The sequence below is a fragment of the Podarcis erhardii genome (genome assembly GCF_964252035.2).
Source record: "Podarcis erhardii genome assembly, chromosome: 11".
Taxonomy (NCBI): Eukaryota; Metazoa; Chordata; class Lepidosauria; order Squamata; family Lacertidae; genus Podarcis; species Podarcis erhardii.
Genome location: NC_138501.1, coordinates 1114923 through 1140714, shown reverse-complemented (window position 1 = coordinate 1140714; position 25792 = coordinate 1114923). Strand labels below are relative to the sequence as shown.

The window sequence follows — 25792 nt, the reverse complement described above, 5'->3', positions numbered from 1 at the left end:
ATCATACCATACAACAAAACTTATAACAATAACAAAAGCAAAATTCTTGGGTATGGTGAAACATATTTTATCAGCACTGTGATGGATTTTGATTAAAGAAAATAAAGTCAGAAAACTAGAGTTCAATGAACAATATAAAGGGGGGGAAATGGAACTCTGTTTTTAATTTATTGGTGGTTATAAAAAAGAGTACAAATCATTTGGGAAAAACTGAGATTGCTTGCAAACTCCTACTGGTGTAGACAGTTGGAACTATAACCACAGACATGCTCCAGTTTTCTTGCTGTCTGAAAGGAGAAGCTGTATTCTTAAGCCAAAAGCGTTGCCGCTAACATATTAAAAAGCAGAGGGATGGACGGAGGGTGGGGAGAAAGGTTTGTTGCTGAAACCAGCTTTGAAATTAATAGGGTTCTCTCACCAATATGATTTCTTTCTATGCAAGCAGCTGCCCATTTCTCCTCTCAGCCACATGAGCCCTTTTCATCACAAATACTTAAACACAAATACAACTACAACTACAGCACTCTTGTGATCACTGTAGATGGAAAACGTTGCATGAGAATCAGCTGCCACACATTTTCATATGCAGTCTAGTTTGCCAGTTCTGCATACAATTATGCGCCATGACTTCATGCATTTGAACACTCTGCCTGTAATAAACACTTGTCCCAGGCTAAAATAAGAAGCACTGGTTTAAGTGTATTTAAGTGTACTTAAATTACTGGATGCAGTCAAGAATAAGTTGTCAATTATTTTAAAAAGTTTTAACTAGACTACTACTAAACTTTCCCCCCAGTCATTCAGTTAGATTCACTAAAGATGCAATTAATGTTATTTCCCCCTATTTATTAAATTTATATAGTGCCCTTCAGTGTGATCATTGGATCACAGGGCAGTTTACAATATAAAAACACAAAAATATATAACAAAGTAACAAACAAAGCAATACTTCCTGCCCAGTATAAAGGCCATAGATTGCTTCATTAGCCAAAAGCCTGGCACCTGGATCTGTACCAAAGGCACCAGGTGAGTCTCCCTAGGGAGAGCATTCCACAAGGGGGGACACCGCAGAAATGGCCTCTTCTCATGTTGCTGTCCTCCAGACCTTTTGCAGAGGAGGCACATGAAGAAGGACCTCAGATCTTTGCAGGGTCCGGGTAGGTTCACATGGGGAGAGGCATCCTTGAGGTATTGCAGTCCTGAGCCATTTAAGGCTTCAAAGGCCTTTGAAGTGGGCTCAGAAACTAATTGGCAGCCAGTGAAGTCAGGCCAGGATTGGCATTACATGCTCAAACTACTGTATCTTGGCCCAGTGAGAAACTTACTAGCACTTAATAAGTCCATTTAATGCATTAAAGTAGCATCCTCTATCTACTTTGTGGAAGATGACAGTATTTTTCTGCTTATTGAATAAAGGAAAAAATAAAATATCCTTTCAGCAGCAGCTGAATTGTGGGTGAGGAATTAGAACATAGATTAATAGGTACTGCTCCAGCAGGAAGGTAAACGGTGTTTCCGTGCGCTGCTCTGGTGTTGGTGTTCTGTTGCGCCAGAAGTGGCTTAGTCATGCTGGCCACATGACCTGGAAAAACTGTCTGCAGAGCAGACAAATGCCGGCTCCCTCGGCCTGTAAAGCAACTGGACTTAACTGTCAGGGGTCCCTTTACCTTTACAGCTGGTATCTTCTTTGAACAGAACTTCTACCATCTATAAGTAATGGGTGAAATTCAAGTAACTGTTACTCAGAGTAGACCTATTGAAATTAATGGAACTAACAGTCATGTTCATTAATTTTCAGTGGGTCTACTTGGAGTCAAACCTAGTTTGACCACACAATACCTTGTATTTCTAATATCTAATAGGATTAACTTAAGCTATATATTTAATCTTGTTTATTTGTACACAAGTTTTTTATCTGTATCTGTATCTGTATCTGAAAAAGTGTGCATGCACACAAAAGCTTATACCAGAACAACCTTAGTTGGTCTATAAGGTGCTACTGGATATATTTTTTCTCCATTTTTTATAGAGTGTGCAGAGGATGTAATTGTCATCCAATTGCATGTCAGGGTATTGTGTATTATCCTACCCGGCTTTTTGTTTCGTTTTGTGGTGTTTTGTTTCTTTGCAGATGTTATTTAGGAGGAATTCAACGTCATCTCTTTCAATCATTGTGTCAGGACTAGCTTTTCTGTTTCCCATACGGAACAATGGCCCTGCACACTATTTAGGGGGTTCCACTAGACCACTCAAGAGCTAATTTGGGGGGCATGCAGGGGGGAAGGGAGAAGCCCCATTGTACAAATGGAAGTCCTTGCACAGGCCTTCTGCTGACATGTACAGTTTCTGAGTCTTTTGAATGCATCTGCCCATTGGTTTTGAAACTGTGGTCCAGGGTACCCTGCATGCCTTGGCAGCTATTCAGAGGCACATGAATTGATATGGACAAGGTTTATGGGAGGCAACATGTTTGAAGACCACAGCATTAGACATTCTGTTCATTCTCCAAAGCAGATGGTGTGTAAAAACATAAATAAGGGGATAGCAATAAAAGAAAGTTTTGACAATGGTGCTTCATTTTCTGTTATTTTTACCACCATGCACTAAGACCTCTTCATGCCTTCATGACCATATAAGACAGCTGTAGTGAAAAGCCCTTTTTAAAATAGAAGGTAGAATCATAACAATCCTGACTTAACACTTAGTTTAAAATAAGCACTAAAGTAGCTATATTTAGGGAACAATCTGTTACTGATTTTAAAAAAAATACTCTGATGTTTCCATTCAATTGCATAAATACACTCTTACGAAAAATAATGAACCTGCAAAATATATATGGGAACAAATTCCTAAACTCCCATTAACATTACTATGACCTGACAGGTGTTATTTGTAATCCACATAACTTAAAATAAATCATATAACTAACCTAAGTGCATTCAAATAAATAAGACTAAGCTGGTTTATATTAAAGTGTACCAGTTTAAGTGAAAAATTCATGTAACCATAATTTTCACATAACATTTCTCACATAACAAAGAACATTTCTCCCATTTTATAATTAACACAGCACTTTAAATGTACAGAGTGCTTACTAACCCAGATGCTATTCATCTCCATTATAACCTTGTGGAGGCAATAATAAGGGCCCAAATCCATGTGGCATTAGACACATTGTCTTCTAGGTGCTTTTACAAACTCCCAGTGCAAAGGGCCAGATTTGAATCAAAATTCTGAATCAGAACTTGGGGATATAGAGGGACTTTTAACCATTTAACTCATCCAGATTGGGCCCCCTAGGTGGGAACTGAGGATGAACCAAGGATATGACAAACCTACTAAAGCTAGCAAAGATTTTAAACTAGGACTCCCCCTGACCACAGGTGACCCGCCTCCCCTGGCCTTAAGGCGAGCACTCCTCCTGAGAGAACTTAGTTTCCTCCGCCTCTCTGCCCTGAGCCTCTGCAGCTCAGGAGAGGCTGGAGGGTTACTGGACCCAGGGGCAACCTCCTCTTCCCCTGACGGGGCTGAGAGTGGAGGACCTGAGGGCAATGGGTCCTCGATCACCTCTGGAGCCAGAGCGGATACATCTGGTGCCTGCCCCTGAGGATCCGGCACAGGTGAGGGCCCTTCAGATTCAAGCCCCTACCCCGGCTCAGCCGGCCCTGGAGGTGGGGACTCCTGTGCAGGCTGGGACTCCTCAGATTCAGCTTCTGAATCAGATTCCCAGGCCATCACAGGGCAGCTGCTCTGGTTGCCATTGCTTATCTTCTTGGCGGGAGGTCTCAGCTAATTCATCTCTCCTCATCTGTGGGCCTCTGGAAGGTGAAATGTTTTAAAATTGCCGCTTCCACTCAGGACAGTTATTACTTTAGTCATTTGATCAATGAGGTGGACAGAAGGCAGCTGGGGTTCAGCAGAGCAGCTCAGTTTCTCTCTTGGCTTATTGACAAATTTGCAGAGGAAGGGGAAGGTGCTGCTCTGGTAGAGGGAATAAGTATACCTACTAGGGAATCTTTCTAGGCACATGTGCTGATGGCTTGGTGCCATGAAAGTATTTTTTAAAAATAATGGATTAATCTATTAAAAACCAAATGATTAATCAAGTCAAATTTATTTCATCGTCTTGATCAGATTAGTTGCTAATTAAAACCCTATGACTTTAAACCAAAAGGTCATTTATGTGAATGTTACAAGTTCTGGGAAGGGGAAAGCATATTCATCATCATCATTTCATATCTGTAAACACAGTATTGTTCCCAAAAATCTGGCTAGCAACAGCAGGAATACTTTCAATGTGCTGTATTGAGTCCATCATGCACTGACTTCACAAAGCAACCTAGATAATTTTTCTACCTTTGTGACCTGGTTCTGAAATAAATGTGGTCCAACATCCAGCACTCATTGCTCAGCTTCTAAATTTTGGTTTTGCATCAACTATTACTGCCATCAAAATAGGCAGATTACAAGAAAGGACTTTGATGCTACTGGGAATCTCCTAGTTTTAGTTATAGTTTATTTATTTAGAAACATTTTATCCCACTTTTCATCGTCATTGATCCCATGGTGGTGTACAAATGTATTATGGGAAAACAAACAAACATAAAAGCATAATGCATGGGAGAAGCAGAACCAATACTCGATTCAATTAAAATGCATAAAACCATAAAATGCTATAGATGGTTCTATAAAATCACAATACTTAAAAGTCTGGGGAAATACTGTACTTTTCCATGTATAAGACTAGGTTCTTTTACTCAAAAAGAAGGTTTAAAAAGTGGGGGCATCTTCTACACGGGTAGTGGGTAGGGGTGATGGGTGATTGGTTGCAGCCGCGAGTTGGCAATTTGTAGTGTGATTGGTGGCTGCGGCAAGGGCTGCTCTGCATTGGCTGTGGGAAATTGGTGTGTGATTGGTTGCTGTGCCAAGGGCTGCTGAGGAATGGTCAAAAAATAAAAAAAGCTCAACAACTTTGGGCCATTTTCTGAAATTGAAGTTCCCCAAAATAGGGGGCGTGTTATACACAGAAAAGTACGGTAATTACTGTATTGGCCTGAATATAAGCCTCACTCACCCCCCCCCCCAATTCCAACCATGAAAAGTTAAAGTGCAGCTTATATTTGAGACCTTATGGTATGCAACCAGGAGCACGGGATAAACAGTGCCAGGAGTGTGGCAAAGCAGTGCCTGCCCCTTGCGTAGTCCCCTGTCCTCTTCCCCAAGGCCAGGAAGGGAGAGAGCGAGAAAGGGAAAAGGCCTCCGGCAACACAGCTCGGCTCCCCCCGAGCCCCCGGCCACGTATGCAGCCAGGAGTAGAGAGGAATGGAGCAGCTTATATTCAGATTTTTGGGGGGGGGTTTCCCTCCCCCCCTTCAATTTTAAAGGTGTGGCTTATATTCAAGCAGCTGACAAAAGGATAACCGCACAAGCACCAGCTGAACTTCCAAAGGGGGGGGCCATTCGGGGCACTATCACCGAGAAAGCCCGTTTAAAATGTCATAGTATAAAAATGAATCAGCCCTAGTCGCTGTTGAATCAGCACTGTTGTAAGCCACCACCACGACTTGGTTATATAGCAGTTTACAATACTTACACTAAAATAAATTAGAATAAAAAAGGTATTGTAGTTTTCTCATTCTGCTTTTGTTTATTAGGATATGAGCCAATATAATATATGCTGATAAGAATAGAACTCCACAGTTAATTATGTGAGTCTAAGAAAACAATTAGACGATTTCCAGATACAACAAAAACACCAGAACTATCCTTAAAAGTTCACATGCCAGTGAAAACCACCTCCTACATGTGGGGGGGGGGACCAATGCAGAAAGAGCAAAGAGGAAGCCATCAAATTATGCATGTTATCCAGGAAATTCATTGTTGGTTATCATGGTAGGAAAAACCAACACCACAAATGTTATGTACTGAAGTTCTCACCCTGGACCAGCAGGGGGATACTGTAGATAGTTTTGCAAATGAAGGATCGAAAGTGACGTTCAGTGATTGGATAGTTACAGAAAATGGTTACTGTTGCGTTCTAGTGGAGCTCTTTATAAGCAGGCTGACTGAGCTCCTCAGTTCAGTTCTGTTCCAGCTTACAAATAAAGAGCTGCTTTGGAAGAATTGCTGTGTCGTCTGATATGTTCGCCCACAACTTAACACTGGTGACGAAGGTGGGATTGATGGACATCAGAGCACAGCCAGATGCGGCCATCCTCTGAACTGAGCTGAATCACTGAGCTGAATCACTGAGCAAAATCACTGAACAGAAGCAATTCAGAGCTGACTGTTCTGGCTAGAGCACTGTGTTCCATCCATTGCCCTTCACGCCGGCATCGGAATCATGGCTTCACTTGTGCCTCTACCGCCGTTTGCACCAGCCTCTGAATCATGGGACTCCTACCTCGCTTGGTTCAACTGCTACCTCCAAGCCAATGAGCTGACAGCAGTATCAAAAGAACGGAAGCGGGGCCTATTCCTCAGCCTCTGTGGGCCTGAGGTGTTTGAGACGGCCCGAGCATTGGTTGCATCTGAAGCAGTCTAGGCAACACCATGGGACACGATCCAAGAGAAGCTCCGCAACCACTACGCACCAAAGCCGTCCAAGATTGCTGCCCGCCATGCATTCTACCACCGGAACCAGGCAGAGGGGGAGTCAATCAACAACTACACCACTGCCCTCCGACAGGCTGCAATGCACTGCAAGTTCCGAGACTTAGACGATGCCCTGATGGATCGAATCGTCTGCGGGGTCCGGGACATACATCTGCAACGGCGTCTCCTTGCCAAGCCAGACCTCATGCTGCAGAAAGCCATTGAGGAGGCTGTGGCCTCGGAAGCTGCCGAACCCTCCGCCCAGGAGATCCGCAAGGCCAGCAGCCCGCGTCTTGCTAGGAAGCCAGTTCCAGTGCAACACGAAGAGGACAGCAGTGGTGAGGCATCCTCCAGTGAAGACGATGACGTGCACCAGACAAAGCGGGAGCGCAGGAAGTTCCAACAGAAGTCCAAGGGCCAACCGGAATGTGCCGGCTGCGGAGGCAACCATTCCTGTGCCAAGTGTTGATTCAGAGACGCCATCTGTCGGACATGTTCCAGAAGGGGCCACATCGCTAAGGTCTGCCGATCGGCTCTGTCTGACACCCCCCCTTCACCGACTCGCAAGTCCAAGTCTTCACTCCAGTCTGCCAAGGAAAGCTGTTTCGCTCTCACCAACTGCCGCTGCCCGTCTGGAACCACGATTGGCCAAACCAACTCGCCTACACGACGCAAGTAGACTCTCACCACGTACACCTGAGAGACTACCAGGGAAATGACATTCCCGTGGTAGGTGTTGGCCGGTTCCGAATCGCCTTCAAGGATTTTTCGACTCTGCTCCGACTGATGGTGGTCAAAGGTCAGCGGCCAAGCCTCCTAGAGCTAGACTGATTTGATGCCCTCGGCCTGGAAGTCACTGGCATCAACTGCATCTCTAACACAGAGACTGAGGGTCTGGTCAAGACTTTGCCAAGGTTTTTGATGGCACTTTGGGACAATATACAGGTACGCCCATCTCCTTTAGCCTTGATCCATAAGTCGCCCCCATCAAGCTAAAGCCACGCCGGGTTTCCTTTGCTCTCAAGGCGAAGGTGGACGAACAACTGGACAAGATGATTGCCCAAGGAGTTTTGGAGCCGGTTGACCGTGGAGCATCTCCTGCAAGGGCTTCCGGGCATGGTGCCGTATTTCGACGGCGTCTTGGTGTCCACAGACTCACACGAGCAGCTGTTTGAGTGCCTCTGTGCCAGGCTGACCAGGTTCCAGGAGGCCGGGCTCAAGGTAAAGAGGGAGAAGTGCCAGATCGCCGTTCCACAGGTGCAGTTCCTGGGCTATCTTATCGATGCCTCCGGCCTTCACCCGACCACATCCAAGATCCGGGCTATCCAGCAGGCCCCCATCCCAAAGAACAAGACGGAGTTACAGGCATTCCTGGGACTGCTGAACTTTTAGAACATGTTCCTGCCCCACAAAGCCATGGTGGCTGAGCCTCTTCACCGACTCCTCAGCATGAAGACACCTTGGTCCTGGGGTCATCGGGATACGGCAGCCTTCAACGCGGTCAAGGCTTTCCTTTCATCGGACAGTGTGCTGGTACAGTACAGTGAAGCCAGGCCGCTGGTCCTTGCCTGCGACGCCTCACCTTTTGCCATCGGCGCTGTCCTTAGTCACTGTTTTCCAGACGGAAGAGAAGCACCGCTCGCCTACTTTTCCAGGACGCTATCTCTGATGGAACGGAATTACAGCCAGCTCGACAAGGAGGCACTGGCACTTGTGCCTGGAATGAAGAGGTTCCATGAATACCTCTATAGCAGGACTTTTGACCTCATCACTGACCACAAGCCGCTCCTGGGCCTCCTCGCCGGTGATCGTCCAACTCCACCGGTCCTCTCGCCGCGCATGCTGCGATGGACTGTTTTCCTGGCTGCCTACCACTACCGGCTCGTTCATCGCCCGGGGAAATTGATGGGTAATGCCGACGCCCTCAGCCGTTGCCCTCTTCCAGCGTTTGTGGAAGACCCGGCTCCTGCTCTATCGCTCCTCCTGATTGAGGATCTTCCGGCAGCGACTGTATCGGCTGCCACTGTGGCCTCCGCATCTGCCCAGGATCGCACCATCAGCTGGGTGCTCAACTGGGTGTGGAGGGGGTGGCCACAAGGGCCTTTTGCATTGGAGTTCCAACCATTCGCAACCAGACAACATGAAGTCTCGGCTCATTGCGGCTGTCTGCTGTGGGGAGACCGCGTCGTGATTCCCCAAAGACTCCATCAACGTGTCCTAGAGGCTCTGCACGTTGGCCACCCGGGAATCATCAAAATGAAGGCGTTGGCTCGGTGTTATGTCTTGTGGCCTAACATGGACACTGCCTGGGTTATGTCGATGTGGCCTAACGTGGACACTGCCTGGGTTTCCGCCTGTCAAGCGTGCCAAGAATCGAGGCCTGGTCGAGGGTGCACATCAATTTGGCCAGCCCCTTTCACGGCCGGACCTTTATGGTAGTGGTGGACGCCTATTCCAAATGGCTGGAGGTGGCCCTGATGCCCTCCACCACTACCGAGGCCGTCATCTGGGTGCTGTGAGGCCTCTTTGCGACGCATGGGTGTCCTGATGTCCTTGTCTCCGACAACGGACCGCAGTTCACGTCAGGCACTTTTGAGCGGTATCTTTTGGGACTGGGCATCCGCCATGCCCTAACAGCACCATTTCATCCATTCAGCAACGGGCAAGCGAAGAGAATGGTGCGCTCGGCAAAAGAGGCATTGGCGCGCCTGGACCAGGGAGACTGGCACGAGTGGGTCGCCAAATACTTGTTTGTGCAACACATCACCCCTCATGCGGCCACAGGGCGGAGTCCTGCTGAACTGCTTATGGGCCACCGCCTCAGGTCCCCGCTCAACCAGCTGCACCCGGACTTTGCCGTGGCTGAACCCCCAGGCTGTGCCAACGCGCCACGGTCATTTGTTCCAGGAAACCAGGTCTTTGCCAGGAACTATGTGGGGGACATTCCTTGGGTGCCAGTCACAGTAGTGGGAGTCACTGGACCTCGCTCGTACCAGGTTTTTGCTTGGCAGGGGGTTGGACTCGATGGCCCTTGTGGTCTCTTCCAACTCTATGATTCTATGATTCTAGGTGGCACTCGAAGACGGACGCTTGTGGCGCCAGCACATAGACCAGCTTAGGCGCAGGGTTGGGGACTTGGACACTATCGTGGTGCCCCCAACTGCGCTCGTGGCTCCAGAAGAGACACTTACAGATGGTGAGGCTCCACCTACACCTCTCTCGTAAACTGCCAGCGTGGAGCCAAACCAAGCCACTTCAGAGGGTTTGCCAGACTTACCACAGGCTCAGACCACTTCACTTGCGGAGTCTCCACCCACAGCAGCGGATCCAGGGGACTTGGTTTCAAAGCCACCTAGGGTCGCATCACAGCCTCAGCAAGAATTGTGTGGCCCTCCGGACTTGGCTACCAGTCCCCGGCGGTCTGGCAGAGTTTCCAAGCGCCCAACTTATATAAAGGACTATGTTGTTGGACATGTATCACTGTTGGTCTAAGTATGTGAAATGTAACCGATATGCTTTTGTGCCTAATTGAACCATTACGTGTAGTGCTGTATATAAGGAAACCATTACGGTTTATAAGGAAACGCCTTATCTCGGTGGGGAGGGGTGTTATGTACTGAAGTTCTCACCCTGGACTAGCAGGGGGATATTGTAGATAGTTATGCAAATGAAGGATCGAAAGTGACATTCAGTGATTGGATAGTTTTAGAAAATGGCAACAGTTACATTGTTCTGGAGCTCTATATAAGCAGGCTGACTGAGCTCCTCAGTTCAGTTCTGTTCCAGCTTACAAATAAAGAGCTGCTTTGGAAGAATTGCTGTGTCGTCTGATATGTTCGCCCACAACTTAACAACAAGAGCTGAGTAATTTCTTTCTGTGCAAGAAATCATAATAATAAAAATTATTATTATTATTATTATTAATAATAATAATAATAATAATAATAATAATAATAATAATACCCTGCCCTCCCCGGCCAAAATGAGGCTCTGAGTAGTTAACATCAATTATATAACACATCAAGATAAAATCAAACAATTAAAATGCATCCTGCGCATAACCTCTCCCTGCCGGAGGGGTTGCGGGCGGCTATGGCACAAGCCAAGGCAGCGAGCGGGATGGATCCCGCTCACTGCTTTGGCTTCCTCTTTACCCCCACGCAGGGGACGCGGGTGGTGCTGTGGGTTAAACCACAGAGCCTAGGACTTGCCGATCAGAAGGTCAGCAGTTCGAATCCCCGCAACGGGGTGAGCTCCCGTTGCTCTGTCCCTGCTCCTGCCAACCTAGCAGTTCAAAAGCATGTCAAAGTACAAGCAGATAAATAGGTACCGCTCCGGCGGGAAGGTAAACGGCGTTTCCGTGTCTGCTCTGGTCCGCCAGAAGCGGCTTAGTCATGCTGGCCACATGACCCGGAAGCTGTACGCTGGCTCCCTCGGCCAATAAAGCGAGATGAGCGCCGCAACCCCGGTCACGACTGGACCTAATGGTCAGGGGTACCTTTACCTTTACCTTCAGCCCCACGCAGCCTCTCCCTGCCGGGAGGGGTTGCGCGCGGCTATGGCACAAGCCAGGTGAATCTGATTTCAGAGTGACAGGAGATATCAAGATTGTCCAGAGAAGAGAGAAAAGCAGCAGGAGGAGAGCTAAATAATGAATTTATGTAAATGGAAGCTGAGAAAGAAGGAGCCGTAAGAACACGAAAACTTCTGAAGCAGTCCTTCAAGGAAGATCAAAATCCAGGCATCTGTTAGCTGTAAAAAGCTGACCTGAAGACATTGTGGTATCCTCAGAGAGTGGCAACTAATTTAGCCTTTTCTGTTCTGAATCTTCAGCAGTTTGATCTGACCATTTGTGTCCCTTCTTTTTCTCTTTTGGCTAGAGAGATGGAATAAGTTAACATTTGAACTTTCAGTCAGAAATATAAAAGTTCCCTCAAGTATTCTGAGCTACACCTGCATTTGGAGTGTCCCATTTGTGCTGGTTTCACAAATCCCTGGTTTAATATTTCTGAGATATTAAGCGGAATATAAATGTGTTAAAAATAAATAAATAAATAAATTGTATTATTTGTTTATTTTAGGCATTTATTTTAGGCTATTTTAGCTGAGAAGTTCCCAGAGCTTGTGTTACATTCAAACACAAAATCACTTTTTAAAACACAATTAAAGCAGTATTCATAGAATCATAGCATTGTAGAGCTGGAAGGGGGCACAAGGGTCATTTAGTCCAATCCCCTGCAATGCAGGAAACCTTTTGCCTAATGTAGGGCAAAGAGAACAGTCTTCCATTTGAGCTGCAATGAGCACCAAGACTGTCCTGGTTTCAAAGAGGCTTTTGAGAGTCAGGTGCACCAATTAAGAAAAACTGACATTCGACAAACCTTTTATCTGGAAGCATCTATACATTAACTCAAAACTTAATAAATAAAAGTCTATTCAATAGTTCTGGTAAAAATCTTTCTAACAAATGCTCACTCAATATTTAAATATTTTGCAGCATAATTTACAAAGTCCTTTTTTATTTTAGAAACGTTTATAAATATTACAATCTATTTATAAATCATAATGCTGGCTTTATTATTTCAGTATGTTGCCTGGACAAGCAGATGTGCCCATAAACTGGAGGCACACACACAAAAGGACACAAAACACATAATTTCCCCCACAGCTCACATCACTAAACTCTGGAGAAATAAGTATGGCATAATACACAAGGTCTATTTTGCAAGCTGCCCATCTATTGCAACCTATCTCCAGCACTAGCAAACTGGCAAATCAGCAGATCTCAGATTATATTCCTGACTAGAGAAGAAAACAAAACAAAATCAGTCATGTTTTTAAAACCAGGACACATCTGCCCATCTAATTTTACTGAACGATTCAGTGCAAGTTTAAGAATAATAAGACAATTTGCCTTGTTATGTTCATTCAGTATTTGAACATCCTTAAGCAATATCCTTAAGGGATGTGGGTGGCGCTGTGGTCTAAACCACAGAGCCTAGGGCTTGCTGATTGGAAGGTTGGCAATTCGGAGGTAATGCCGTTTACCTTCCCACCGGAGCGGTACCTGTTTATCTACTTGCACTTTGATGTGCTTTCGAACTGCTAGGTTGACAGGAGCAAGGACCAAACAACAGGAACTCACCCCGTTGTGGGATTCGAACCACCGACCTTCTGATTGGCAAGCCCAAGAGGCTCAGTGGTTTAGACCACAGCGCCACCCGCATCGGCTTATATTCGGGACCTTATGTCATCAGCAAAGTGGTGCGCCCCCCCCCCAGGAAGCAGCCCAGGAGCGTGGCTACTCTCTACTCCAGCGCCTCCCAAAAGCCTTGGAAATGAAGGGGGAAGCGGGGGAGCCACGCTGCTTTGCTGGCAGCCCCCCCCCTTATCTCCAGTGGCAGGCTGCGCGCCTTTGCCCTGCGCTCCCAGACTGCTCCGGGGGGGGGGGGAGTTGTGCAGCCCCCAGGAAGCAGCCTGGGAGTGCGGCCGCCCACCGCTCCCCAGCCTCCCCTGAGCTGCCGGAAAGAAGTGGGGAGGGCAAAGCCGGCAAAGCGGTGTGGCTCCTCGCCAGGAAGCAGCCTTGGTATTGTGGGGGTTTTTCCCTTCCCCCCCCCTTCATTTTTCAAGGTGCGGCTTATTTGTGGGTGCAGCTTATATTCGGGCCAATACGGTAACTGGTATAGATTCTGTGCTTCTGACATGGTTGCATACTACTGAGAGATTAATAGGAAACACAACTCTCCTATTTCTACAGGCTTTCCCAGAAGGATGAGTTGACTCAAGGAGGCACCAAATGTCTTTTGGAAAACTGTTTTTACCTGTCTTCTTTTTTGCAATTTTATTGTTTACACCGCTACACTACTTGCTAATGCTTAACGGTCTCTATGGATCGGGCCAGTGGCCCATGTAGTCCAGCATTCGGTGTGCAGTGACCAACCACATGCTGATGGAAAGCCTGCAAGCAGGATCTGACTGCAACTCCCGGAACCTGGTCTATGGAGATCACACTGCCTCCAAAAGTGGAACAGCCACTTACAGCCTTATCCTCCATGGATTTGTCTAATCGTTTATAGCCATTCAAGCTGCTGGCCATCACCACCTCTTGTGCGAGTGAATTCTATAGTCCAGCTACATGCTAAACACTTTCTTTGTCCTGATACCTCCAACATTCAGCCTTCTTGGTGTCCCCACGTTCCAGTATTATGAGAGACAGAGAGAGCACTTTCATCTTACTGCACAATTCATTCACCTCTATCATGTCTTCTCTTACTAACTTTTCTCTAAACAGAAGTGTTCCGCATGTTGCTGCCATGCCTCACTGGAGAGCTGCTTTTTGAGGCAAGGGGACCTGTCAGGGAACTGCCATCAGTGCCGGAGGGAGAGAGCAAAATCCAGAGGGATTCCAGAGAGCGTCCCGGGACTGGGAGAGGCAGCCCATCTTCTGGGGAAGAGAATCAGCGTAGCACCAGTGGAGAAGGGGGGCAGATGGGGGAAGTGGTGAGGCGGTCCCATGACTCCTTGCCAGGGACCAGCGGGGAGAGTAAGGGTCCTCCGCTGCCTACTCCCTCCTTGCGCAGAAGGCTTGCGCGCGGAGAGAGTAGGATGAGACTAGGCGTCAAAGAGCTTCTTTGCTGAAAGAAGTTTAAGAAACGCCCACTGATGGATTCTGCCAGCGATTGAGACAGCCACGGGTGAGTGGCTGTCCGGACAGAAAAGGTTCACTCAGGCAACCCAGCCAGGTGTTTGCACCGGCTTACGCATGAGCAACCCCTAGAACCATTACAGCAATCCGTCAGTCCCTGACGTTGCTTGTGCGCAGCCTCGGAGAGGCAGCATGATGAGCCAAACAGGGCCGTCCGGAGAGACAGAGCAAGAAGTCATGGTGCGAGGTCTGGTCGAGAGGAACCGAGACCTGGAGGCGCATGTCGCTACCCTGTCTGCGCGGCTGGAGGAGAGACGGGCTCAGGATGCACCCCGATAGGGAGGAAGGTCCCTGGGCTAGTACACAAGTTTGGTGGAAAGCCCCAAGACTAAAATGCCTTCCGAACGGAAATTGAATACGCTTTGGAATTGCAGAAAAATGACTTTGTGGATGACGGGGAGAGGGTGGCTTACATTGTTGGACATCTGCAGGATGGGGAACGCGAATGGATCAGGCCCCTAATGGCGACACAGAATGATGCATTGAAAGATCTTAAGAAATTCTACCTGGCATTGGACGCAATGTACTCCAGCGAGGTGGAGCAAAGTGTGACACGGAGGGAGCTGATGGGGTGCAAGCAGGGGGGCCTGTCCGTCAGAGACTACTGGTCGCGTTTTGCGATGTTAGTCCAGAAGCTCGGGTGGGATCTGGACTCTGAACCAGTACAAATGTTGTTTGAAGCGGGTTTGGACCCCGAAGTGAAAGACGAGTTGTCCCGAGCGCCCCGCCTGCGGTCGATGGATGAACTCACAAAGACTGTGCTTGCGATCGGTGTACGCCAGGAAGTGTGGGCTCAGGAGAAGTGGGAGATAAGGGCGTAACGTTTCCATGGCAACCGCATTCTGGAGATGCTGAGGGAGCCTTCCCAGGCGGCGGAGCCAATGGAAATTGATGGGGCGCGCGCGCGCGCGAAGTTTCAAACGCTGGCAAAGGCCGGAAAAGGGAGGGGAAGGAGTGGAATACTACCAAGAAGTGTTTCCTCTGTCAGCGACCGGGACGTTTTGCAAAGGTCTGCCCTCAACGAAAAGCCTGGCAAGGCATGATGGGGGCTGCAGGCCACAACGAGAAGGGCTGGTGCAGGGAAATGACAAAGCCTGGCTGCCAACCAGCAGGGGAGCAGCCAGGCCAGCAACCAATAGAAGTGCCCCAGCCTGACCCTCCCAAGGCAGCTATAGCCATAGAGGTGGTGCTAGAACTCCCAAACGGGCACACCGTCAAAGTGGAAGAGCTGCTAGATTCTGGCAGCTCGTGTAATTTCTTCAGCAGAGACTTCACTCTGGAGCACCAGCTCCACCTGTCGCCACTAGATTTTCCCTTGCAGGTGATCACCCTCGATGGCAGGGAACTCCTGGGAGGGGAAGTGACACACCAGACACCGCCAATGCGAATGAGGGTCTCCAGGCACACGGAAACCATTGCCTTTCACGTGGCCACGCTGGCAGGACCCCCAATAATACTGGGAATGTGCTGGCTGGCAATACATGACCCAGTGGTGTCATGGCATCAGCGGTCGGTCACCTTTGGGTCAGCTTACTGCTTAGAACACTGTCTGGGAGGGAAGGAACCAAGAATGACTGTGGCCAGGGTGGCTGGGGTGGCCCTGGAGCAAAAAAAGGAGGTGCCCCCACAATATGCTGATTTGAAGGAGGTCTTCAGCGAGAGGGAGGCAGACAGACTGCCCCCCCCCCGCAGGCCATTTGACTGCCAAATCAACCTGCTTCCAGGGGCTCAGTTACCGGTGGGTAAGCTGTATGCCATGTCCGACCGGGAGATGCAGGAGTTGCGGCAGTTTATTGACAAGAACCTAAAGAGAGGTTTCATAAGGGAATCAAAGGCGGTGGGGGGCAGTCCAGTGTTCTTTGTGGACAAAAAAGAGACTAATCAGCCCAGATTAATTGTGGATTATAGGGCCATAAACCTGGTGTCGGAACCCGTGACTTTCCCAATGCCCAGGATTGACGATATTTTGACATGTGTGAGGCAGGGGAAGATTTTTACAAAGCTGGACCTCAGGGGAGCATACAATCTGATTCGGATAAGGGAGGGGGACGAATGGAAAACGACCATGTTCACCCCCTGGGGGCTTTTGAGTACTTAGTCATGCCATTTGGATTACAATCGGGGTCCGCCTGCTTTCAAGCCTTCATGCACCACGTGTTGGGGCCCCTGCTGTACAAGAATTGCTTAGCCTTTTTGGATGACGTCTTAATCTATTCGGACAATGAAACGCAACATGTCAGAGACGTCAGGGAGGTGCTACAGAGATTGAAGAAGCATCAGTTGTGGGTCAAGCTGGAAAAATGCCAATTCCACGCCAGGGAAGTCAAGTTCCTGGGGTACAGGTTGTCAGACAAAGGACTAGCCATGGATCTGGGCAAGGTGAAGGCAGTGCTGGAATGGAAAGCCCCCCAAAACAGAAAGGATGTGCAGAGGTTCCTAGGCTTCAGCAACTTCTACAGGAAGTTCATAAAGAACTTCGCTCACTTGACAGCGCCCATAACGGATTGTCTTAGTAGCAAAAAGAAGTTCGCGTAGACAGAGGATGTGCAGCAATCCTTTGAGAAATTGAAGAAGGCGTTCGCCTCGGAAGAGCAGCTCCTGCACATGGATCCGGAGAAACCCATGAGACTGGAGACGGACGCGTCCGACCGCGCGATTGGAGCGGTACTTTTGCAGCCCGGGGCCAAGCAGAACTGGAGGCCATGTGCCTTTTTCTCTAGGAAGCTGAGCAAGTCGGAGCAAAACTACACGGTGTATGACCGAGAATTGCTTGCGATCTATGCGGCATTTTGGCAATGGAGACATCTATTGATAGGGGCGCGGCACAAGATCCAGGTCTGAACTGACCACAAGAACTTGGAGTACTGGCAGACCGTGCGAGTGAACAACCAGAGACAGATCAGATGAGCCCAGGAGTTCGCCAAGTTTTTCTTCGAAATACGATATGTGCCGGGAGAGGAAAATGTAAGGGCAGATGCTCTCTCCTGGAAACCGGAGTACATGGAAGGAGAGGGGCCACCAGAGACCAGGCACGTGTTCCCTGAGGACCGGTGGGTGTGGGGGGGAGCGTTGGTTGGGAAATGAGAACTGGCAGGGCTCACTAGAGACGATGAGTTTGCTCAGACAAAAATCAGGGAACTCAGGAATGGAAAGGGAAACAATGGAAGAATGGCTACTGTACTATAAGGAAGGGCTACTGTACTAAAGGGCTACTGTACTTCCAATGGAGGAAGGGCTACTGTACTAAAAGGAAGGGCTACTGTACTATAAGGGAGCGCTGTATGTACCAGGGGAGACTTTGAGGGGGAAGGTACTTAGACAACTCCATGACAACCCAACAGCTGGGCACTTTGGACAGCACAAGACCATGCTACTTGTCACCAGGCAGTTCTGGTGGCCAAAGGTGAGGGAAGACGTATGAGAATATGTACGAGGGTGCAACTGATGCCAGAGGGCAAAGGGGGAAAGGGCTGTCCCCGCGGGGCTACTAAAACCCTTACCTACACCGGAAAGGCCCTGGGAGGTGGTGTCCATCGATTTTATGACATATCTGCCCAAGTCAAGGGGAAAGACAGCGGTCATGGTAGTGGTCGATCTACTGACTAAAATGTGCCATTTCGTAGCTTGCTCGCATGAAGCTACGGCAGAGGAGACAGCCAGACTGTTTGTGGACCACATTTTTAGACTGCATGGGGATCCCTTGAGGGTAATCTCGGATCGCGGGAAACAATTTACTTCCCGGTTCTGGCGGAGACTCATGAGCTTGCTACAGGTCGAGGTGAGCTTCTCGACGGCGAGGCACCCAGAAACCAATGGACAAGCCAAGAGAGCGACCGGTATACTCCAGCAGTACCTACGCTGCTATGTCAGCGAGAGACAGAACGATTGGGTAGAGAAATTAGCTTTGGCTGAATTTGCGTACAATAACGCTGAACACGTGTCCACGGGAATGAGCCCTTTCATGGCCAATTATGGGTGTCACCCCAGGGCCTTCCCAGGGAGGGGGGAGGAAGGATGGAGTGTACCTGTGGCTGAGCAATTTGTGGAGGAAATGGAGGCCTTACACCAGCAACTCAGGCTGAACTTGGAGCGGGCCAAGGAAGTTTACAAGAGGCAGGCGGACAGGCACCGTCGGGAGGGGGAGGCCATACGGGTGGGAGACCGGGTGTGGTTGTCATCCCAAGGGTTGCCCCTAAAGGGAGGGTGCAAGAAGTTGCAGCCTAGGCGGCTGGGGCCTTTTGAGGTAATACAGCAGGTTAACCCAGTGGCATTTAAACTCAAGTTGCCTGACAGCATGAAGATACATCCAGTGTTCCATAGGTCCCTACTTTCACCTTACAGGGAGGGGCGGGAAGTCCTGGGATGGGAGGGAGGGGTTACCACCCACCCGTGGGTAGAGGAGAGGGAACACTGTAACGAAGCCACAGAAATACTCGATTCAAGGTGGCGAGATCGCCAGGTAGAGTACTTGGTAGCCTGAGAGGGGGAACCCAGGGCTGAAAACACTTGGGTCCCTCCTGAATCAATCACTGACGGGTATCTGGTGGAAGAATTCCACGGTTTGTTCCCGGATAAGCCCAAACCATTAGCTAGATTCTGGGAGGAAGAATTTGGGCCCACAGACGACGAAGGGGACTTTGTGGGTTTTCCTGCCTCTGAAGAGGAGGGAGGGGAAGTGTCCGAGGGAGAAGGATCAGACTGGGAGGTTCAACCAGCGGGAAGAGATCCGAGCGGATGGGAGGCTGGTGATGAAGATGATGATGACAGTTCCTTCAGGGGATTCCCCGCATCGTCGACCGAGGAGAGAGAGGAGGTGGTATCGGAAGATCACGTCAGGGGTGAGGGGGGTCCTGAGGAGGAGGTGGATGTCAGGGAACTGCCATCAGTGCTGGAGGGAAAGAGCAAAATCCAGAGGGATTCCAGAGAGTGTCCCGGGATTGGGAGAGGCAGCCCATCTTCTGGGAAAGAGAATCAGCATAGCACCAGTGGAGAAGGGGGGCAGATGGGGGAAGCAGCGAGGTGGTCCCATGACTCCTTGCCGGGGACCAGCGGGGAGAGTAAGGGTCCTCCGCTGCCTACGCCCTCCTTGCGCAGAAGGCTTTCGCGCAGAGAGAGTAGGAGGAGACTAGGCGTCAAAGAACTTCTTTGCTGGAAGAAGTTTAAGAAACGCCCACTGACGGATTCTGCCAGCGATTGAGACAGCCACGGGTGAGTGGCTGTCCGGACAGAAAAGGTTCACTCAGGCAACCCAGCCAGGTGTTTGCACCGGCTTACGCACGAGCAACCCCTAGAACCATTACAGGACCAGAACTCAATTTCCTTTTCTGAGGTGAAACATTCCAACTGCAGTAGTACCTTAGACTCTTACAATTGGCTGTTTTACTTTCCACTCCTTTCTTAAAGAACTCAGGAATTCACCTTTCTCCAGCTGCCACACTCTGGGTTGAGAGAAGAGTTAAGGTTAAGAGTCCTCTCGTCTTTTCCACCTGGTCCTGATGGCGCCCACTGTATATTTGACAGTTGTCTTCTCTATTGTCTTTTCAAGGCCTCCTAAAGATGGTACCTGTCTTGGATTTGAATTGATGTTAATGTATGTGGTGTTGTTGTTTTAAACTTTCTATATTTACATTTTTATTTTATTTTTATTTTTTTCTCGCATAATTTTTATTGTTTTTAAATCATAACAAACAAGAAAATAAAACAGTTTACACCTTGTTATCACAGATTTCTTTCTATAAGACTTCCTTCAGCTTCCCCTGAAATCATCCATACCCTAATTTAACAAATTCACACAAATCCTAGCTTATATTGACATTATTTTCTCTTTCCTTCTTTTTCTCTTTAGACAATATTCCAACCTTTTCACAGAGCTTTTTTAAACCCAACTAGCGTTATCTGACCTTCACTTATATTTTCCAGATATTCCACAAATTTCCCCCAGTCCTCAATGAACCTTTGGTCTTTTAAATATCTAATTTTCCCCGTCAATCTGTCCATCTCCGCGTATTCTAGTAGTTTTGCTCTCCATTCCTCAAGCGTCGGTATGTTCTGTTGTTTCCAATTTTGAGCCAATAAGACCCTTGCAGCCGTTGTTGCATATTGGAAGAATTTACTGTCATTGTTCTTTATATCACTTCCTGCTAGGCCTAACAGAAAAGCCTCCGGCTTTTTCCCAAAGTTATATCTTAATATACTTTTCATTTCATTATATACACTTTCCCAAAAGCCTTTGACCTTTCTGCAGTCCCACCACATATGGAAGAAGGATCCCTCTTTTTCCCTGCATTTCCAGCATTTATTACAAGTTTTATATATTTTTGCTAATTTTGCAGGTGTTATATACCAACGGTAAAACATCTTCATGAGGTTCTCTTTTAACGTTATGCAAGCTGTAAATTTAAGGTTTTTTTTCCAGAGTTTCTCCCATTCTTCATAATATATATTATGGCCGATGTCCCTTGCCCAATGAATCATCACAGACTTCACTTCCTCATCTATCAGGTTATACTCTAATAGCATATTATACGTTTTAGAAAGAATTTTGTAATCATTGTTTATTATTTCAGTCTGGAATTTAGATTCTTTATCCGCGTATCCTCTCTATATTTACATTTTTAAAATTGTCCTTATATATGGAATTCTTTAACTGTTTTCTTTATGTAACTATTTTATATAGGTTAGTTTATTGAAAATTGCTTTGGGATTTCTCATGGGAAGAGGTTCATAAAATAAATAAATAAATAAATGGCTTGCACCAGGTTTTTAAAATAAAAAATACATTCATTTATGAGGCATCTACTTGAACTGTCCTTAAAATAAAGTACAATAAATGTCTGAAACAGTACAATACAAGTGCATCAATTCAGAGCAATCCCATGTCAGTCTCTAGAACAGAGCTGGGGAAGCCCAGGCCTAAGGGTGAAATGCAGCCTTCCAGACCGACCTCCCTGTCTCTGGGACCAGCAGTGTTGCGTCGCTCGCTGGCACCTGGGGCAGCGTACACACACATGCCGGGCAGGTGCGGGACACGGAGGGTGAACAGAACCCACCGTGCCAGCCCAGCCCTTGCCACCGGAGCCTAGAGGGGCGGCGGTGCACTGCCAGCCTGTCTGCACAGGGAGGAGCCCGACTGGCAGACGTGGCCCTTGGAGGCAACTCTCCCCCAACGCTGGCCAGGCAGCCCTCCAGTGAGGGGCCTGGGGACACAGAGGTGAGGCCAGACTGGGCTCTGGGGCCCAGAGACCCCCAGAACCAGGTGGGGCAGGGTAGGACAGGGATCCCTGTGTGTGGGCGCCTGGCTTGCTCTCCCTAAAAGTTGTGTGCCCGGGGCTATGGCCCCCGAGCCCCCACTATGGTCCTGCCTGGGTCTCTCTTCAGGCCCACAGAAGAGCAGTAGCGGCCAGTATGGTGGGGCACATCTTCTGACCCTGGCGTTGCCATAGCTTGCCTCAGGTGTGGGGAACCTTTAGCCCTCCAGAGCTTGCGGAATTGCATCTCTCATCAGCCCCAGGAAGCATAGCCAGTGGCCAGGGATGCTAGCAAGGGTACCTCTGCGACATTTGAAGGGCCAGAGGCTCCCCACACCTGCCTACCTGGATGGTACTGAGGAGGAGGAGGAGGAGGAGGAGGAGGAGCCAGGGCCATGGGGAGGCGCTGACAGAGCCAACTTGGTTTTCCCACTGGTTCTGCCAAACAGCCCAAACCTCACCACCAACTTGTCCCTCCACAGCAGACAACAACACTTTTGTAGCAGTCAGGTTGCATAACACTTTCAAATACAGTGGTACCTCGGATTACAGACGCTTCAGGTTACAGACTGAACCTCTTAACCTCGGGTTAAGAACTTTGCTTCAGGATGAAAACAGAAATTGTGCGGCGGCAGCAGGAGGCCCCATTAGCAAAAGTGTTACCTGAGGTTAAGAACAGTTTCAGGTTAAGAATGGACCTCCAGAACGAAATAATAATAATAATAATAATAATAATAATAATAATAATAATAATAATAATATATACCCCGCCCATCTGGCTGAGTTTCACCAGCCACTCTTGTACTTGGAGCAGGGCCTTTTCACTGGTAGCTCCAGGCTTTCCCTGGAAACAGGTTTCAAAAAGCAGAAACACTCATTCCACCTAGCTTTTGGGTATACATTCTTTTCTGGAGAGTACTGGTGGTATTTTTTCTGCTGCTTTTATTTTTCTCTGTTTGGATTTGAGGATGTTTTGTTGGTTTCACTTTGTGTGTATGTATGTCATAAATAATCTTTTATTCTGCAAAGGATTTTCACCCTTTTCAGACATTTGAAAGGGACTTCCAAAAAAGCATTAGCTAGATGCCAATGTGCACACAGTAACCTTTCCCTCCGAGTTGAAGGAAACCCTACTTATGTGCATCTGCACATTCACTAGTCTCTCTTTCCAAATGATGCAGCACAGCTGACATGAATCTACACTTTCCCCCTTTTTTTTCTTTTTTCTGCATCACTTTACTTCTTTATAGGTAATTCAAATTATTTCAGCAAATATTAATACCCCCCCCCCAAAATGTATGTCAGTGTCTGGAGGCCGAGCCCCCTGGAGCAGTCTTGGGTGCTCCTTCATGTGCTTTGTACTGAACAACTAAAGAGGGCTTTTGAAAACTTTCTTTAAACTTTTTAAACCTGCAGCTGCCTGACAGCAGACTAGTGCTCTGAAGTTCCCAAAGCATTTTCGTTAGCTTAGCCCTTGGATGGGATCTAGTCTGCGCTCTTCTTGTATGGCTTAAGCAGAGCTGTAGGGGTTTTCCCGGGGGAAGCTGCCCGGGGGTCCCTGAGGCGCCTTGGCGCGGCTTTCTCTCCGGCTTCGACCAGGCGTCTCTTCTCGGAGGCTTCGCAACGGGGAAGCGAGAGGTCGGTCCCTTCCTCTGCCATCTTTGAGCCGGAGAGGCAGAGCGGGAGCCGGGAGCATCTTCCTTACCTTCCTCGCTCAGGGTCCACGGCAGGGTCGCCGGCTCGGACGCGTAGCCACAGGCGCTGCCGTCGAAGGCGCACGAGCCGGCGGGCGGGAGGCGCAGCGCTCCGGAGACGCGCAAGGCTGCGGGGACAAAGCGAGCGCGCTCAGTCGGCGGGAGGAGCCCGGAGGAGCCCCAGCTCGGCCCGGGGGAGAGCGGCGGCGGCGGCCCTCGGGCCGGCTCTCTCGCACCTGCTTACCTTGCACCGCGAGGAGACCCAGCAGCAGCATCGCGTCCCTCGGAGGAAGGAGAGGCGCGGCGGCGGCGGCGGCGAGGAAAGGCTGGCCCGCCCCGAGGGGAAGCGGCGTTAAAAGGCCGGCGGGCGGGCGGGCTGGAGGGGGCGGAGGAGGGAAGAGGGCTGAGCTTGGCTCGGCGGCGGGAGGAGGAAGGCGGCCCGCCAGCCCAGCAGCTGCTGCCCGGCCGGCCGGCGGCGAGGCGCCCGCCCAGGGACGGAGGCCCTGCCCAGGTCTCCCTGGGGGCTGCGCAGCCCCGGGGCCGGAGTCCAGCTGCCTGTCCAGCACGCGGCCCCCCCCCCCGCCAGTGCCCCAGAAGTGCAGGGTCGACGCGGGGCTGGGAATGGCAGCACTTCCCGGAGGAAACGCCACTTCCCGGGCGGGCGGGCGGGCGGGCGGGGGCTCGGAGGACTTGCAGCCCGGCTTGGCCTGCGCCTCTGCGGGGAGGGGGGGCCTTCCACGCCACTTCATGGGGCCGCTTGTTCGAGAGCATCCTCTCGGTTTCATGCCTTTCTTTTCAACCTTTGTAGAGTCTGCTATGTACTGAAGTTCTCACCCTGGGCCAGCAGGGGGATACTGTAGATAGTTTTCACTCAGGTCCACATATGCAAATAAGGGATTGAAAGTGCCGTTCAGTGATTGGATAGTTACAGAAAATGGTTACTGTTGCATTGTGGTGGAGCTCTATATAAGCAGGCTGGCGGAACCCTTCAGTTCTGTTCTGGCCTGTGAATAAACAAGAGCTGTTTGAAGAATCGCTGTGTCGTCTGATATGTTCACCCACAACTTAACACTGGTGACGAAGGTGGGATCAATGGACATCAGAGCACAGCCAGATGCGGCCATCCTCTGAACTGAGCTGAATCACTGAGCTGAATCACTGAGCGAAATCACTGAACAGAACCAATTCGGAGTTGACTGTTCTGGCTAGAGTACTGTCTTCCAGCCATCGCCCTTCACGCCGGCATCGGAATTATGGCTTCACTTGTGCCTCTACTGCCATTTGCGCCAGCCTCTGAATCATGGGACTCCTACCTCCCTCAGTTTGACTGCTACCTCCAAGCCAACGAGCTGACAGAAGTATCACAGGAGCGGAAGTGAGGCCTATTCCTCAGCCTCTATGGGCACAAGGTGTTCGAGACGGCCCAAGCATTGGTTACGCCTCAAGCAGTCCAGGCAGCGCCATGGGACACGATTCAAGAGAAGCTCTGCAACCACTATGCGCCAAAGCCGTCCAAGCCGACTCGGCCCCAAACACACTGAACAGATGCTTGGAAGCTGTGGCTGGATGGTTTCGTGGGAGCCGATTGAAACTAAATCCTTCAAAGACAGAGGTCCTATGGCTGGGTCGGGATGGCATGGGGATGAGGGACCAACTCCTTCTCTTGCGGGGGCCCAATTAGTGCCATCGCAAGTTACAGCAACAGCCAAGGCGACATTTTTCCACCTTCGCCGCATCAAGCAGTTGGTCCCTTACCTTTCCCGCCCCGACTTGGCCACAGGGATCCATGCGACGGTCATCTGCAGGCATGACTACTGTAATTCGCTCTACGCAGGGCTGCCCTTGAAGCTGACCCAGAAACTTCAGAGGGTGCAGAATGCTGCAGCGAGGCTCCTCATGGGGTCTCTGCCATGGAAGCATATTCACCCAGTGCTTTTCAAACTGCGCTGGCTCCCGGTAGAGTACAGGGTCAGATTTAAGGTGCTGCTTTTGACCTTTAAAGCCCTTAATGGCCTAGGACCCTTGTACCTACCTCTCCCGGTATGCCCCACGGAGAGCCTCAAGATCCATAAATAGCAACACCCTAGTGGTCCCGGGCCCTAAGGAAGTTAGATTGGCTTCAACCAGAGCCAGGGCCTTTTCAACTCTGGCCCCAGCCTGGTGGAACGCTCTGCCTCATGAGACCAGGGCCCTGCAGGATCTGATTTCTTTCCGCAGGGCCTGTAAGACAGAGTTGTTCGGTCTGGCCTTTGGCTTGGAGCCAATTTGATTCCCTCGCTCTCTTTTTTCCTTTCCTCTGCTCCTGCAATGAGGCTACATTTTAATATTTCAATATTTCAATATTTTAATTGTTGTATTTTAATTTTGTTTTTAAGTTGTATTCATTCAACTTGTTTTTATTATTGCTTGTAAGCCGCTCTGAGCCCGGCATTGGCTAGGGAGGGTGGGGTATAAATAAAAATTATTATTATTATTATTATTAAGATTGCTGCCCGGCCCGCCATGCGTTCTACCACCGGAACCAGGCAGAGGGGGAGTCAATCAACAACTAC

At 49.2% G+C, this 25792-nt stretch overlaps 2 protein-coding genes across 8 annotated transcripts in view; one reads left to right on the top strand and one right to left on the bottom strand.

Moving 5' to 3' along the window:
* MAMDC2 (MAM domain containing 2) overlaps window positions 1–23551 on the bottom strand; it is an 88397-nt gene extending 64846 nt beyond the window's left edge. For 5 of the 7 annotated variants that reach the window (XM_081880984.1, XM_081880987.1, XM_081880989.1 and 2 more), the window contains exons 1-2: window positions 23485–23551; window positions 23252–23368 (exon numbers count right to left, since the gene is read on the bottom strand). In XM_081880984.1, the coding sequence (XP_081737110.1) occupies window positions 23252–23368; window positions 23485–23515 (148 nt within the window). In that variant the 5' untranslated portion in view covers window positions 23516–23551. Of the gene's footprint in view, window positions 1–11361; window positions 11640–23251; window positions 23369–23484 lie in introns of those variants that run through there. The other 2 variants (XM_081880985.1, XM_081880986.1) reach the window with 2 other exon arrangements.
* On the top strand, window positions 8996–9819 carry LOC309352573 (uncharacterized protein; the record flags this gene model as incomplete). Its single annotated transcript, XM_081881119.1, has 2 exons — window positions 8996–9590; window positions 9664–9819. The coding sequence occupies exons 1-2, from the start codon at window positions 9270–9272 to the stop codon at window positions 9817–9819; spliced, it is 477 nt and encodes a 158-aa protein (XP_081737245.1). The 5' UTR covers window positions 8996–9269.
* Window positions 23552–25792: the final 2241 nt, after the last annotated feature.